The sequence below is a fragment of the Stigmatopora argus genome, chromosome 19 (genome assembly GCF_051989625.1).
Source record: "Stigmatopora argus isolate UIUO_Sarg chromosome 19, RoL_Sarg_1.0, whole genome shotgun sequence".
In the NCBI taxonomy this organism is placed as follows: Eukaryota; Metazoa; Chordata; class Actinopteri; order Syngnathiformes; family Syngnathidae; genus Stigmatopora; species Stigmatopora argus.
In genome coordinates, this window is record NC_135405.1 from 8,633,929 (window position 1) to 8,650,893 (window position 16,965).

General features: G+C 42.2%; 1 protein-coding gene across 4 annotated transcripts in view; it reads left to right on the top strand.

The window, feature by feature from the left end:
• The window catches only part of LOC144064312 (pleckstrin homology domain-containing family G member 1), a 48,493-nt gene extending 32,045 nt beyond the window's left edge, over positions 1-16,448 (top strand). For all 4 annotated transcript variants that reach the window (XM_077586745.1, XM_077586747.1, XM_077586746.1 and 1 more), the window contains 15 exons: positions 2,924-3,024; positions 3,731-3,800; positions 6,539-6,585; positions 8,499-8,649; positions 8,890-9,021; positions 9,954-10,136; positions 10,211-10,306; positions 10,617-10,703; positions 10,893-10,926; positions 11,004-11,096; positions 11,185-11,246; positions 11,363-11,554; positions 11,655-11,774; positions 11,847-13,638; positions 13,826-16,448. In XM_077586745.1, coding sequence (XP_077442871.1) covers positions 2,924-3,024; positions 3,731-3,800; positions 6,539-6,585; positions 8,499-8,649; positions 8,890-9,021; positions 9,954-10,136; positions 10,211-10,306; positions 10,617-10,703; positions 10,893-10,926; positions 11,004-11,096; positions 11,185-11,246; positions 11,363-11,554; positions 11,655-11,774; positions 11,847-13,638; positions 13,826-14,802 — 4,137 coding nt within the window. In that variant the 3' untranslated portion in view covers positions 14,803-16,448. The remainder of the gene's footprint in view (positions 1-2,923; positions 3,025-3,730; positions 3,801-6,538; positions 6,586-8,498; positions 8,650-8,889; positions 9,022-9,953; positions 10,137-10,210; positions 10,307-10,616; positions 10,704-10,892; positions 10,927-11,003; positions 11,097-11,184; positions 11,247-11,362; positions 11,555-11,654; positions 11,775-11,846; positions 13,639-13,825) is intronic.
• The last annotated feature ends 517 nt before the right edge of the window (positions 16,449-16,965 follow it).

The following is a 16,965-nucleotide window of genomic DNA, read 5'->3' on the forward strand; positions in this document are numbered from 1 at the left end:
CATGAGTTTTGATCTTCACTCGTGAATACCAAAAACGTTATTATTTCCTTATACTTGATACTGTGAAATTCAATAGTTGACTCACCACCTATTTTGCATCCTACAAAACAGCAGTAGAGTGGAAAGCCAGCAACATGAAAAACATGACTGGACTACACACAACATCATTCTTGAAAGCATGATTTGGGCATTTTGTGCACAAACTGGCGGCGATAAATAATTACGTCTTAGAGTTTCTTCTGCTTTCTGTGGAAACAACAAAAGCATGTCTAACAAAAAGGACTGCCAGAATCAGTCTTATTTTTAAATGACTGATCCCTTCCCAAACTAGACTAGAAACTGGCTTGATTCGTACCCTAAGTGTCCAGTTTCATAGATGGTCCAAAACAGGAACAATGTATACACAGGAGCCAGGATGAGTAGGGGCATTGAATTTTGCCCCTGACATTTTGGATTGATGTTCCGCCTTCTGGCGTTCCTTCATATTTCCCCTTGTCCTTTTCGGATGCAGAGGTGAGGAAAAGGGACAGCTCGACAGGAGTCTAGGAAGAGGGATTTAGCTATGAGATAAGAGTGTCTACAGCAGGTTAAGAAAACACAGAAGAGGGCTTAAGCGCTGCACTTAATCACTCTCTACTGCCTGCCTACAGACCACCATCAGTCTACATTAACGGACCACCCAGTCTTGGACTACATCTTTACATGGCAGGAGAGTTTTCAACAGGATGTAAGGATATATGTGAATTGAAACTTTCCTTGCCTTTTTAATATCAGTTCCAGTGAGGGCTGATTGTATCGGCTAGCAACATTAACATCCATTTGATGGTCACCAAAGCCTGCATTATTGCAACCCCCTCTTCCATAATCCCCGAGTCCATGCTGCTTCCTGCGAGCAAAGAGGGTGTGGCAGAGTTAAGACAAATATTTACCCAGACTCCCATGGGCTCAGTTCTTTCAGCAGGGGTGAAGTTGGTGGCCATAGCTATATGTCAAACCGTTCCTGCGCGAATGTAGTACTGTTTGAGTCCCAATATCACTGGGCTTTACACACTCATCAATAAAATGTATGACAAAAAATTAAAACCATTTTGTCAAGACTCACCAAAATCCCAAATTATTTAAATTGAGATAAAAATATGTTGAAATTGATGACAAGGTAAGGACAGGTGACTCAATGGAAAAGGGTAGTCGAGAATTGTTGTAGTTATCGTGCGACGAGTTGAAATATGTATCATAAATTGAAAAGTGGGTCAGCGGAGGAAGCAAGTCTCCAAGAATATCATTGTGTGTAGATTTTACAGAAGAAGAAAATCACTTTGATTAGCTCTATGATGATCTATTTCGCAAGGCTGTCTTAATTTTGCAGACTCAGTACTCCTTTTGCAATCTTGCTCAATCAGAGTTGGCAATGAAACCTGACCAGACTGGTGCAACCTTTTGGTTTTTTTTGCACCATGACACCTGAAATGTGTGGTGGCCTTTTGAAGTTAATGTTTAGAAGTCAGCTGCGACATTTTCAAAGTTCGATAATCTGGTTGTTTACACAAGGAATTGTCATGAATAATGACTTCCTACTACACTGTAGAGTAAAGTGTTTGGGTTATAAATGAGTGTGCACTTTAGAGGTTAATGCTTAACACTAGAGTGTATCAAGTTGGTACATGTTGCTTTGCAGGGAGTGTAACTTCAGAGAGGTGTACGCGTTTGCCTTGGCCATTGTCATCCTCAGGCTGGAGGGGAACGCGCTGAGTGAATCGGTCAAAAGGGGTCACATCCATGACCCTGTGACTAATAAAGCATTGCCCTACACGCTACCTACCATTACATCTTAACATGAGCCCCTGTAAACATGGCCCCTGGCTTGAGTCCCATAAACTGCACTTTTAGAATGTGGTTGCAAAACAAAACACAAAAAACACACAAAGCAGAAACAGAAATGAATGACCAAACAATATTCTAACCTTAGATTCACTGGTGATGCACAATAATTTAAGTTTTTTTTGTTATTATCACTTGGTATCATTGTTGATTAGCGCTCATGTCATAACAAAATTTTGCTTGTGGGAATACAAACTTAAGTGCTTAGTCAAATGGTCGCAGTTTATTTCAAGATGTTTTTATTGGCAGCTTTAAAAACAACTTCACTCTCTCTCATTTCTGATTTCATAACCTAAAAAAAGTCACAGGACGTTTTTCTCATTGTGCACTTTTATCCGGGAATTAATTTGAATCACCGTTTAAACATTCTTCATGGATTAACTGTATTTTTTTTGTACTTAAATTGCTTGTAGCAACAGAAACAATTAATGCTGAAACCCATCTGTCATTAAGAGAGAAGAGCAAGAGAAGCATTACTGCCAAAAGAAGCGGTGCCTGTCAGATTCTGAGTTTTATACACATTATTTTTATTGACTTTAATTACAGGCTACAGAGGGTAAAGCGGAATATAATGCGTAATGGCAAAACACTGGCTTGGATCGGAAGTGAAACCTAAAAAAATAAGGAGATGCCCTGGGATGAATTTATGTGTTGATTGTTCATTTATCTAAACAAAGCAATACTGAAACTGTGATTTTCTTTCATCTTTATCTCAATCCACAAAAAGGTTGCAAAGGTTGAAGTGAGTGGAAATGTCGGCTGACTGACTTTGAATCTGGGGCAAGTGGATGATTAACTCTGAAGATGAGCGCTTTTATTGCATGATTTTATAGATTAGACATCTGAAGACATAGCCTAATTTATTATGGAGTTCAGATTAATAGTCAGCGGCCATTCCTAATGTGTGCAAGGTGAAAGGTAACGCCATTGGTTCGCCATTGTTACTTTACTGTGAAACTGTATAACAGCAGTACAGAAATGTGTCAAAGAAAACTTTATTGAACCCATTGGGGAATAATCCATCTTTTCTTCTTTCTCCTTGCAGGACTACATGGAGAATATCAACAACCAGGGTTTGCTAGGTTTAAGCTCCGAGGATAAAGGCTCTCTATTTGGCAACATCAAGGACATTCACCACTTCAACAGGTTCGGCTTTTAAAGATTATACTCCATTTATCGTAATACTCGAGAAGGCAAATAGCTTTCATCCAGGCACTTAAGATTTAGTGTTGCTAATGATCATTTTTGGAATTGATTTCACAAACTTGGATCAAATGTCAGCCTGGTGGATGATTAATAGCTTGAACTAAACGGCCTGTAAAATACGCTTGCCTTTATTAACTATAGAGGTGACTCATAATGAAAGTGAACGTGCAGGCTGATTTCAAGGAAGGAGAACAGTTGCAATAAGTAAGGTGGGGGTGTGTAGCTTGAAAGACAGTGGAGCATCATGGTGGTCTTTGGACATAAACATTCTTTCTTCTTCTGCCTTGCCACCCAGTCATTTGTCAGCTGTCGTTCTCCAAAAAAGAAAAGAAATGGGCCCGTTAAGGGAGGCTTAAAAGCAGTTTAAAGCAGTGACCTCATGCTTTAGTCATGAGACAATAACTTCACGAGTGGCCCTTTTCCATCAAGGGGATAGTTTTGTGCACACAGGAGCTGTGGTTTTGAATTCAAGGAAGTTTCTCAAAGGCAGCGAGCTGCCCTTATTCCCGATTTCTCTTCCTGGTGTGACTTGTGAAGATACAATAGTCAGAAACAATAGCCCAAAGCATTATTCCATGATTGAATAGTTGCGTTCATGTGATATGGGAACATGTCAGATGACTATGAAATCTAATTTTTTTTTCAGGGATTTGCTTCACCACCTGGAAAAATGCAATGCGGACCCTGTGGCCATCGCTGAATGCTTCGTATCCAAGGTAATTTTTTTTTCTTTAATAGTGGTATTGTGCCGATACAACACTAAAACTAGGCTTGCGTATTTTACATTGAAATGATCACATTGTCATTAATCAATTAGATAAGAAATACTTTAAAACTTTAAATGCATCTATGTATGTTGATCATTGGCCATTCTGTGGCATTTTACATTGAGTTTTTGCCATAAGCTAATTGAAGGCCAAAGGGTGGGGCTAATTTAATGACACCTATAATTAGGATTTAATACAAAAAAGTTGAATCTACATACATTTTTTTTTTATAAAATACATCTTTTTTTTTGCCACAGACACAAACTCTGGACAGAGTACAAAAAAACTGCTAATTTATGTTTATGCTATTTATGTGACAAAATTGTGAATGGTACATTGGTCAGTTCTTGGAAAGAATTCCTGTATTTTGAAGAGTCAAAAATTGCTGATGTTGTTTACGCCTTTTGTGTTCAGTCCCTCTTCCAAAAAAAGCTTGAGGATTATATCTCATGATTGCGCATTCCGGCATTTCCCCTGAAATGCACCGTTAAAATCTCGATCCGTCGCGCAGGCGGCCGCAAAGCCACCGGTCTGCCTGTGGCTGAAGAAACATGCTCTTCCTTTTGCGTCACCAACTCGGTCCACAAATGTCTTGGCTATTGTTGTAAGGGGCTCGTTTCACTGCGGGCGCACAGCGGCGCTTCCAGCAAAAGCGTAAACAAAGCAACACACCCACATAACCGAGTTTTTATTCCCCGAAACAAGCAAGTCTAGGTCGTTTTTTGTACCCTGTATATATTATTTAGGATAGTTTAGTCTTGCTTTTACGGTAGAAGACTTTTTCAAGCAAATATAGTATCTCTGCACATGATCTACCGTATTTTCCGGACTATAAGTTACAGTTTGGCCGGGCCTGCAACAAATACTTAAGTGCGTTTGAGGTTTTTTCTTCTTCTATTGGACCACCAAAAGCCATTTTTTTTAGGTTATAGTTATAAAAAACTGTAAATGTTACATCAATAGTGCCTTTTTAGCCTGTTGTTTTCCATTTAACTATTTTTACTTTAAAGTATGTTTGTTCTTGGTTTTCCCATTTTTTTTAAATCTGAAAACATTATAAAAAAGGTTTTATTGGTGGTACAGTATCGGCTGATTCCACAGAATTGGTACCAGGAGCTAAAAACTAGAATCAGTGCTACACTATTTTTAAGACTCTCAGCAATGCATGGACACTACAACTGTCTATTTGAAGAAGACAAATTAAATTCAGTAGCTGGCATGACCAAAAAATCATTTGGTGCATGTGGATGAGTGTATAAGCCTGTTAAGTGTTTGTTAGTCACTCGACCAAGGCACTCGAAACACAATCACGAGATGACTAACTCTTGTCGTTCGCTCTCCACACTTCTAATGACAACTTGTCAAAAAGGGACGGACTCATTCAACCGTATTCTTTTAACTCTACGTTTCAAATGTATGGATAATTAGTTTCTGACTGATGTCACGTAGTCATCAAATGAAGACATACTAAACACGTGTGGTTGAGTTCGAGGGCATGCTTATGGTATGTTTGTATGCATTTTCCCATATGTATCTTCCTTGCAAATTTGTACCCCATCAAAACGTCGACATGTCCTGTGGTCTCCGCACTTGAGTTCAGCAAGTAGGTATTAGCGCTGCATGTGTCAAAAAATGGATGGCATAGACATCTGGTTGTATTTAGGACCGGTCTGTGGTAGCAGACTAGTGGAGACACGGAGGAGACCTCTGCTCTCCAATTTGGTTCCTTTTCCCACGGGGCGTTCTGCTGAATTATTGGCTTGAGGTCCTTCAAAAAAAAGGAGAGATGGAACTCTATGTCCACATTGACGGTGACATGGGGCGATATCTGATGAACTTCCCCACATGTTTATGATGTTGCTTCCTGTGTCAGCATCCTGAAGCCCCCCCTCAGTGTTTATGGACGCAAATAGAACGCAGCCAGACACTGCTAGTGTTATGCAACAGCAGGGGGGTCATCTTGAGGAGACAAACGGTCGGGAAACTTGGGTAGACGTACTTTAAGACTGAAAAATACAGACACTCATTATTCGCTTACAATGATGGGAAACCTCAAATAAAAATGCAGTAAATTCTAATGACCTTATTTTGGGGCGGGGGGGGGGCTATTTCAGACTATAAAAGGGGGAAAATGTCTCTGAAGTATAAATTGAATTTTTTTTTTAATAGCTCAGAAATCAAGAACAAACATTATGTGTTAAATTGAATTATTTCACTGCCATTGACTGTTATAGACATCAAATCCATTTCTGTTGTAAAGGCGGGCATTGAGTAGACATGTTTTCCTGCCATTGACGGCAATAGTCAAGCTATGAATTTAAAAAACGACTTTTTTGTATCCAAAATGCGAAGTGGCCGTGTGCTATGCAGATGAATTGTCAAAAAAACTGCAGCTTTCCGATGAAGTCACACTGCCTCACGTCTGGTATGAAGGCAAGGTCTCAATTAAAGGGGCGGTGTGGTTCCATGGGGGGGTTGCAGTTAATCCCAGCACCCAGTGCTGACTTGAAATAACTTCAAACTATACAAAATATGCTCCTGCACCGTCAGATTTGCATGGAAAGCCTTGCTTGCACGGTCTTTTTAAACACAGCCTGACGAGTAATATTACAGAAATTTAGGAATTAAATAAATTGCTTGTGTCTTTCCAGTGACATCATCTAATTTGCCCGTTTTTTTTATTTCAGAGTGAAGAATTCCATATATACACTCAGTACTGTACCAACTACCCAAGGTAAGACTATAGTGTGTTTTAGAGCAGTAGAGAACACAATGAAACCTATTTTTTTCAGATGCTCACATCTCTGAAGTCTCGTGTGACATTTCACATGATGACACGTTTATATTTTGAATTCTTTCTACTGTACAACAGCATTATTCCAGTGTCTTTGTGGCCCTGATCTCATCTCCAAGTTTCTTCCCAGAGTCTCATATAACGCCGCTGTGTTAACTCCTCGCTAAGGAGTCAAATTGTCTGCTTGCGGTTGCGCCTCAGGGTCTTTGTCCCTCCCTCTTTCTCTCTTTTTTTTAATTCTCCCATTCACTACTTATTGACAGACTTATAGCACACGTTACTGACAGTTGTTATCTTTTGAGACACACTTTTGTTTCTAATGCTTTATTCTTATTTGGGTGGGGGGTCCTATGGGACACCTGTATGAAATAATGGGATTGTTCAGTTTGAAGCGTGAGGCTATTCCTCATGCCAAGATAAACTATGACACACCTTGCCCTCTGGATACAATTTCTCTCTATGGTTTATGATAATATTCCAAAATATAAAAGCTCTGGTGTGAAGCCACTACTGTAAGCCTTTTGGACAAGGGCCCGTCTTTGTGTCCGCACCGCAGCTGGTGACCCCAGTTTGGGTCGGACAGGACGAGCACACGCGGACGTATGGACAAATCACCCGCGCACACTGCAGATGTATCGAGGTCAAGGTCGGGTTTCCTCCAAGAACAATGTGAAGACTGTACGGGGATACGCTGGAATTTAGACATGCAGAAATGCATGCTCGCAAACACAATGATGTTTGAGACCACTCATTTCCAGTTAATCACACACACATGTATCCGTTACATGTCAGTCATCGCACACAAAATGTGTGATTGACCACTTTTAATGACCTAAGGTTCGTCAGTCTTTTCTTCATGCTTCAACAGTGATTGGTTGTCTTTCGATCTTTTTCTGGTCAGGTCAATTTAACCTAAAGAGTTTGATGATGAGTCTGTATGTCATTCTTAAATACGGATTCGGTAAAATTACAGTTCATGTCACCCAAGGTTAAGCGTTCGGTCTCCATGTCGAGTCATGGCATTCGGCACGAGCCATGGTATCATAAGTAATGAGTCCTTTAATATTCATTGGTCTAGATAAGGGGTCGGGAACCTTTTTGATGGAAAGAACCATAAACAATTCATATTTTTTAAATGTTAATACTTGAGAGCCATGCTCGGAATTTAAAAGTCAACATAGTACATGAAAATGAGTGCCTTTTTAAGTCACCTCACCACTTTTAAGGTACAGAAAGTCTCTGAATTCTTTTGACAACATTGTTACGTTGTTGTTATTCAATGAGTATAAATGAGACTATCCATGCAGAAGAGTGTAATGAAAAAAAAAATGATTATAAGGCGCTGGAGGTGGTGTCAATGCCATAATACCAACGTAACGCTCATATTCCTACGCTTTCTTACCAGCAGTTTCCATAGTTTACCTCATAGGTTAGTGGAGAGCCATATGCATCCATTAAAAGAGCCATATGTGGCTCCCGAGCCATAGGTTCCCTACCCCTGGTCTAGCTACATGTCGATCATAAGCGGCGATTGTCTTAAAATTTTCATTCTCGGGTCAGTAACCGACTAGTTTCTTGATTTCTTTTGACCCAAGGAACCATAAATTTCTCATCTTGAAAGGGTTCCAGCAATAAATAAGATTTTCCTTCGTCTTATAATTCCCGTTGATTTGCATAAATATATACATGCACAAATCCACCTAACCACAGTTGCTAAAAAACAGTTTACACAACATAACAGATCATATTAGGTGTGATCCGCGCCCACCAAAGCTCATGACGTACTGTACGCTTCCAGTATATGTGCCGTGAAATTAAGTCGACTCCATAATAGCTGTGTTTTGACTCCACAGGTCGGTGGCTGTGCTCGCCGAGTGCATGAGGAACAAGGCGTTGGCCAAGTTTTTCCGCGAGCGCCAAGAATCTCTGCGCCACGCCTTGCCTCTGGGCTCTTACCTGCTGAAGCCGGTGCAGAGGATCCTCAAGTACCATCTGCTGCTTCACGTACGTCAATGTGTGGCACCCCCAGCTCCACGAGAGCTTCTCTCGAACGGTTAAACCATCCGTTAAAGCCGCAAAAGTAGGCCTGACATATGGTACTCGGCGTGAATGTTCCTGTGGGTGTACGCCGTGCTGTAAATAGACGAGGATGTAGCAAAGCACATTTAGTTTCATGCGTTTTTGTTGTCGTTGGGCAAACAATAAATGCAGCCAATCACTTTCGGTGTTTGTGTGGATTCGCAGGAGATAGCCAACCATATGGAGAAGGACACGGAGACATATGAGGTGGTGCAGGAAGCCATAGACACCATGCAGAGGGTGGCTTGGCACATTAACGACATGAAGAGGAAGCATGAGCATGCTGTTAGATTGCAGGTAAAGTAAACAAACATCTATTCTACTCCATTAAACTCATGCGAAACCAGCTTTCATCGCTGTAATCACATGCCCCATTCAAGTCTTTTCAGTGAGCCCTTTTTTTGTGTGTGCTGTTGAATGAGGCGAACAGTGAGTTGAACTGAGCCAAGGCTCTGATGCTCAGCCATGTCTTGCGCAAGTCAGTTTTCCACGGGGCCAATCATGGCCTTGGAGCGCACATAAGAGGCCAGCTTGTTTCTTCTATCAGCTGGAAGCCGGAATTGTCAAATGAATGCAGGAATGTGTGCTGGGGGTTTCTAGAATTCTTTTGGGAGCAAATTACCATCCATGCAATCACAAAATGATGCCATTTGTCACATTTAGTCCATACCACAAGGTGCATTGCAACTGTTTTTAAAACCACGTAATGACATTTAACAAACTTTTTGTTGCCAAGCAAGGTATTAATCATTTTTTGCCATACACAACATAAAAAACTAAAGAAAACTAATCCTCCCAATCCCCCACGTCATATACTTTCAATAACAAAAAAGATTTGATGGAAATAATGACGAATTATTGTTGTTTTGTCCAGCAGAGTTTAAGAATCAACACATAGAAAATAATCGGCAATTCTTATGACAGGTTTCAAGCTTTGTCAAAAAAACATTTTTTTTCCAATTTGGAAAAATATAGCGTCTCCTCTATTCAATTTGCGGGTAAATGTAGGACCGGTGACTTCCATCTTAAAAGAATTGGCCTCCTAAGTAGCAAGGTTGAGAATGCTATGAGATCTTCTTATAATCATGTAGAGAACATGCAGCTGGAACCACGCCAAATAAAGCGGTTTGGAAATTTGGATCAATATTCACCTCTGTTCTCTCGGATAAGACACAAAAAAATGTCTTTGGTATGGACCTCGTCATTCCTTTGATCGGCTGTCTTTACAGGAAATCCAGAGCTTGCTGACCAACTGGAAAGGTCCTGATCTGATCGGCTACGGAGAGCTGGTCCTGGAAGGAACGTTTCGCTTGCAGCGAGCCAAGAACGAGAGAACGCTCTTCCTCTTTGACAAGCTCCTGCTCATCACGAAAAAGCGAGAAGAAACCTTCACCTACAAGGCTCACATCTTGGTCAGTCCCAGCTTTTTTTTTATATAACACATAGTGAAGACCGATGGGGTGTTTAACCTAAAATTGTATTGCAGTGCTGCAACCTCATGCTCGTGGAAGTTATCCCGAAAGAGCCACTCAGTTTCAGCGTGTTTCACTACAAGAACCCCAAACTACAACACACTGTCCAGGTACCATAACATTAAATCCATACACAGGTGGTAAAAATAGGTCACAGACATCATAGGCGTACTGAAATGACGTGTTTAAACTATTATAACCGACAATGCAATCCTACTGGAACGGTGTTTTGCTTCGACATGTTCTCGGAAGATAATAACAGCCATGTAACCACTGTTTTGCACTAAAACTAGAAATGGCAATTGCGTAAGAAAGAAGCGTTCCAACATTTTGGGGCTTTATCCCAAACAAATCACATTTGTCCTTTTTTTAAAAGGCCATGTGTGATGTTATCTTTGTAATGTTTGACGCTGCCCGCAGGCCAAGACCCAGCAAGATAAGCGCATGTGGATTTTACACCTCAAAAGGCTCATACTTGAAAATCACCCTGCCAAAATTCCTGCCAAGGTGAGGATAGTTTGCCTGAGGACGGCTTCGGTCCTGTTCAGAAGCTACGCACTTTGTGTAATGACCCCAGATAGACACTATGAAATTAATCTAGCATGATGTTATCTCAAAGTTTTTTTGCGTGTTATGGGTTTGGCGTCACCTAGAGTCCAAGATTAGAGCTAACCTATAAAATGTTGTCTTTTATAGGCCAAGCAAGCCATCCTAGAGATGGATGCCATGCGTAAGTCCCCAATATAAAGCATGGTTTATTTAGGAAATAAGTGTAGATGTACATCTTATATTCAAACGTTTTTGCAGACCATCCTGGATTTCACTACAACACCGACGGTGACAAGAAGGATTCCCCACAGACCAAAGAGGGTCCCACTCCTCGCAGAGGACGCAGAAAAGGTGAGGATTTATTCGAGCAAATATTAAATCATTGAACATCTTTTGTTTTTAAAAAAGGAAATCTTAATGGTCCATTTTTTCCAATCAGAACCGCTTTCAAAATTACTAAAGAATGCCAAGCAGAATGCAGCCAACACAGATGGGGAAAAGGTTAGTCATAAACTTCATAGGTACTTTAATATCTTTATTAAGCAAAGGGTACTTTGTTGAAATGATCCAAGTTTTTTATACAACTGAAACAATCATTTTGATTTCCTTCACCCTAGCGAACAAGTCTGGGTGCAACGCTGCTCTCTCCGGTTTCCCAGCTGGCCCTGGGCACAATAGGCCGAAGCCGCAGTCTCATCAACCAATCACAAGAGTCTTTGGACCCTAGTGACCACTACTACCACAGCGACAGAGAGGAAGGGGAGGAGCCACACCAGCGAGATGCTGATGATGAGGATGACAGTGGCCTGGTATGTGTAAATATGGTTTACTAGCTTTCAAAATTCAATGGATTTCAACTGTCTCGCGTTGTTTTGGACGTGTTTGTAAAATTTGTGGCTCCGCCTTCAGGGCGGTGGAAAGAGGTTGCGAGTTCCGGGCAAAAGCAGTCGAAAGAGGTTGAACCCTCAAGCGTCTGTGGACAGTATAGAACAGTGGAAAACCTTCAACATGAGTCCTTCAGATCTTCAGGTAAGGGACGGACGAATAGAAAAGCAGCTTGTATTTGAATGCTTTACTCATTTCTTGTGTTTGGACATTCAGAGAGCCAGAGAATCCTTTGTAAGGGACGGAAGTCACCATCCGCCACTGCGCAGGACGTCCCGCGTGACAGAAGAACCTCCAGAGTCCCCCATCCCATCGGTGGTTGTGACCGAAAACGATCATTCTGTCCAAAACATCTGGGCGGACCACCGCGCTCGGAGGGCCATGTTCCCCACCAGACAGCGAACCATGCAGCCCGACGACGACGATGAAGACATCTATCAGATGTTTGTCCCCACTGAGCCGAGAGGGCCAGAACCGGAGCCTCCCCCCGAAAGATCGGAAGCCCCGTCGTCTCCGAGGACGGCCCGGCCTTGCAGCTGGCATGTGGAGCAGCTCCCCTCCGTCCACGTGGAACCGCCGTCCAGTGATAGCAAAGTTTTGCGGAGGGCGAGCAGCGTAGGCGAGAATGCCACCGAGGCTCGGAAAAAGACGGATGAAGGCCGGGATTGTGGCAACCTGGAAGTGATAAATGCAGAGTCATCCGGCAATGAAATATCGGGGTCCTCGTCTGCCGAGCAGCTGACGATGGACGACATTGAAAATGTATATGACAACATCAGCTATGAGGACCTCAAGAGAATGGGCTTGATCAGAAGGGATTCTGATGAAGGCCACGCATGGAAAGAACCTTATTCAAATGTGCGGGTTCCCCCGAGCCAAACAGCTAAGACACCAAGTATTCCGGATTCCGCTAACGTCTCAGAGCCTATGAATAAATTAGACAATGCATCCAGCGTAAACAACCAGTCCTCCGCCCAGAAAGGAAGACGAGAGGGGTCTCCTGAACTCAAGATAGTTGAGGAGAACATCTACGACACCATTTGTTTCAGGGATCCGCCATCTATCGACGTACAGCGGACAAATGCAGTGAATAAATCGGATCCCAAAAGGGACGTTTTAATATCTTCTCAGCAAGACCTAAATCGAGCCTTTCCCGAGTTTGTCTCGCAGGACAACCTTCACTTTGGCGATTCCCCCCATCCCATCCCATGTTCCTCGGAGCTCGACTACTTCTCGTCATCCACTTCACTGGCCTCCCAACCGTCGCCGAAAGGCGACAAAATGTCGGAGCACGTCGACGAGCTCTGGACGGACCTGGAGAACTACATCAGGAAAAATGAAAAGAAAGCCGACCGACTGCCGGCCGCCTTCCCAGTAAGCGCCAGCGAATCAACCCCAGTCAAAGCTAGTCCCACAAAAAAGCTTCCTGTAGCTAGCCATCCCAGGAAGAGTCCTTCTACCCCTCTACCTAAACCCCCTCCTGCACATTTATCGCACTCCTTAAGCGTCCCATTGATCAACCTCATTGACGGAAGCGACGGAACCCCTGAAGAAAAAAGTCACACTCCTCTTCCTGATTCCCAACCCGTCATGCCAGAACCCCAGCCGGGCACGGTGAAGAGCATGCGTAACAGACTGGCCCGCCTCAGCAGTGGTAGCTTCCGGCTAGAGGACGACGACCTCGTGGAACTCCCTCCTCTCAGAGACAACGCCATCAAGGATATTCATCATTTGTTCCCGGGACAATTGGCAGGTCTGGACTCCCCGATAGCCTCTTCCTCCCTCCTCTTAGGTGAGTCAGTAGACTCTCTGGAACTTATGGACAAAAACAAGAGTCGCGTCTTTTTGATGGCTCGGCAATACAGCCAGAAGATAAAGAAAGCCAACCACCTGATACGCATGAGGAGCATGGATCCTGGGGACTCTTGTAATCGGGCAAGAAGTGACAGAAGGCAAAAAGATCTGGCCGCCATCTTGGAGGAAAAAAAACAGGGGGGAGCTGCAATAGGTAACGCAAAACGTACAATTCCAACAACTATTTGTGTATGATCTTGTCAATTACTGTAAAATTAGCATCTCCAAGAATGTTGGGAAACTGTTAACCAGAAATATGTCAGAATAGCCTCTGCATTAGTGTGTCACACAAAAAAAAATCTTGATCTGTTTTTTTTTAAACTTCTGTATTCTGTCCACAGGTGCAAGGATAGCCGAATATTCCCAACTTTACGACCAAGTCATGTTCAAGGATTCTTCTGCGTCCATTGGGCACTCTCATCCAGGTCTTTCCACTTCTCCGTCCATGCCCGAAACCTCCCTGGAGGAGGAATGGCTCCATTCCACATATAGCAACGGCGAACTCACCAACTTCATTTCCTCCGCCGGCGACCTTCGCAACGCTCGGGCTTCTTCTTCGCCTCAGCGCAGACTCGCATCTTCCTGCTCCATCCCATCTCTCAAGAGCCCCAAGCCCTCACCCAGCAGCCCCCCATCCCAGAGATGGAGCTCCTGCATATCGGCGCCCGTCGAGAAAGAGGACCACGTCTATAGCACCATCAAGAGACAACCTTCCTTAAAGGCACAATCCTCCCCGTCGAGGAACTGCCAGTCGACCGGCACTCTAAATTGCCCGCAGCCAGACCAGAAAAACCAGTGTGGACCTAAAACTGATGGACCTACTGGAAATGGTTCCAAAGAAAGACTCCGCGGTCCCAGTTTGGCCAGTGCCGGCCGGCAGAGTAGCCTTCCGGAGAGGTCCTCCCGAGGGGAGTCGGACCTCACCTTACACGACGGCCAACAAGTGGTCGTCCTGAACCGAGCGACCGCCCTGAGCTTCCTCGCCGCCACCCAGAACTACTTTGCCAACTTTAAGGACAACGGGGAGGACGACGACGACTACGTGGAGATCCGCTCGGAAGACGAGGCGGAACCGCAGCGGGGTAGGGCGGTCCAACCAGGTGGAAGCTCAGTGGCCGGCCTGAACTACCAAAACCGGGGTGTCACCCATTCGCGGAGTTTACCCTGCACCCCTGTGCACTCTAGCGACACGATGAGATCCCTAGAACGCGAACATCTGGAGAAGTACCTATGGAGCGAACCGCAGCAAAATCAGCCAAACATTGTCCAATCTCTTCGGGAAAAAATCCAATGTCTGAGCTCTAGTAGCTTTGCCTGAATTGACCTCACAACCAAAACCGAAATATCGATAAAACACGTTACATCCATGCTAATTCGACCTAAAGGGATCCTGCTACTACTACAACTACTCTGCCACTATTTCACCTACAAACAAAAGGGAATTTAACACACACGTAGCACAAATTCTACCGAAGCCAAAAGCGGCATTTGCTAACACCTAACGTGTCAATACCTAGTCGTATATTTTATGTGCGAGGCTTCAAAGAAAACTACATTGGTTGTTAATGGTGAGCAATGGCGCTTTGAATTGTGCATGTAAACCACCTTAGCACTTCCAGTCTTATGAAGTAATCAAACCACAAGTAGGTGTTTCCTTCCACTGGGGTCTCGTGCCAATACACTTATAAGATCTGTAACTGATTATTCATAATAGAAGGCCATCAGGGGCCCACCTAGAGAAGGTCTTATGACTTTTGGAGGACCTTGTCATCTTTAAATTCAAGCACCTCGCCTACAAAGCTAATGTTTACAATTGTGCTTTCAGCATTAAATGCGCTTTCCAAATATTCACCTCTGCAAACTAGCACTTTGCACTCACATGTATCTTACAAATAAATGGAACACAGAAAAAACACGTTGGCAATTACAAATATAATTAGTCTCATTACTAATTTTATCAGCATTTATAGTGCTTTAAGACAAGAAATCCTGCTGGTTATTATCATGATAGATGAGAAACGTAAGTGTTCATATTTATTTTAAACATGAGCAGAATTCAAATGTTTGATCGGATACGTTTGCGTCTCAATGTTTCATCTCATGGATTTTCATATTACAACATATATTCTGCAACCATGTCGGTTTAAATACTAATTCTGTAGTTCTGTTTAGGGATGATCATGATTAATCAAGTAATTACCAATCCGTTATTGATTAGCTATTTTTCCCATCCCTATTGTACATGTTTCACTTAAATGGACAGCGAGGGATTATTACAAACATATATATCAAACTACTGATTATACACTACATCCGTTGTTTTAGGGAGGTGTAATAAAAGGTTTTATCAATTTATAGTTTATACAGCAGCAGCAGCAGCAATTTACAGACTACTCAAACCATTTTATTTATTCAAAAACATCCCCATTGATATTTTATGACTATTCATGCAAGGGCAGGTCCATTACAGGTTGTAAATGAAAGACTAATGTATTTATTAAAAGATTATTCAGATTTTTGGGGGTGTTTATTTGCCAAATTCAAGTCAAATGCTGTGAATTGGTAGCTTTTTTAAATCATGCACTGCTTGATGCAAGTTCCAAACGTTAAGTCAAAAAGCACAACAATACGGTCTACTGTTCACGTCAAGACACATGCATAAAAAACACATTCGTAATATGAAGTATGTTCTTTTGTTTTATTGTATACGTTTGTCCTCTGCTTCACCGGTGGGGTTTAATCAGTCTTTGTAGACTCGTTTTTTCTTTTTTTTGCACTTTTCTTCCAAGGTCTACTTTGTAAACATTTTGTAAAGATGTACATTTTAGGGAAGTTATTCTTAAACGCCATAGTATGCTTTACAATGCTTTAATGTTTAGGTCAAGTGTACTGTATTTTTTTTAACGGCCTAGTTTTCATTGCTCAACAAAAATGTATTGAGGTAATAAATTTCAACCTAAATTATGTTGTGTTTTCTCTCCTCATTATACATATAGGCACATACACACATGTTCTATATTAAAGACCATTCACACTCCTATTCATTCTGCACCTTATACAATGTAAAAAAAATATTTCATTAAACCCAGCACAGGTTTTGGCATGTGGGTCTAAATCTTGGAACCAGGGTTAGCAAAAAAATCCTTCTCCCAACCACATGGAGAGCCTGGAATCACTTGACTCTGGAACAGAATTGTTAAACATAAAACAGTAACTTCAATGTATATATTCTTATCAATAAGGTAGAGAGGGCTGTAAAATGTTCTGAAAGGGAATAATGAATGACATAAAATAACAACTAAAGTAATTGATAATTCTTAATAACAATAATTGAACATGCAAATCAAGGAAAAATAAAAAACTTAACTTTATTATCAACTACTACTACTATATACCCCAGCAAACGTTACCTGATAACACCAGTAGGTGGCGCGCTGTCAGAATACGAGGCTACACTATACCCTATCACGAAGAAGAGTTG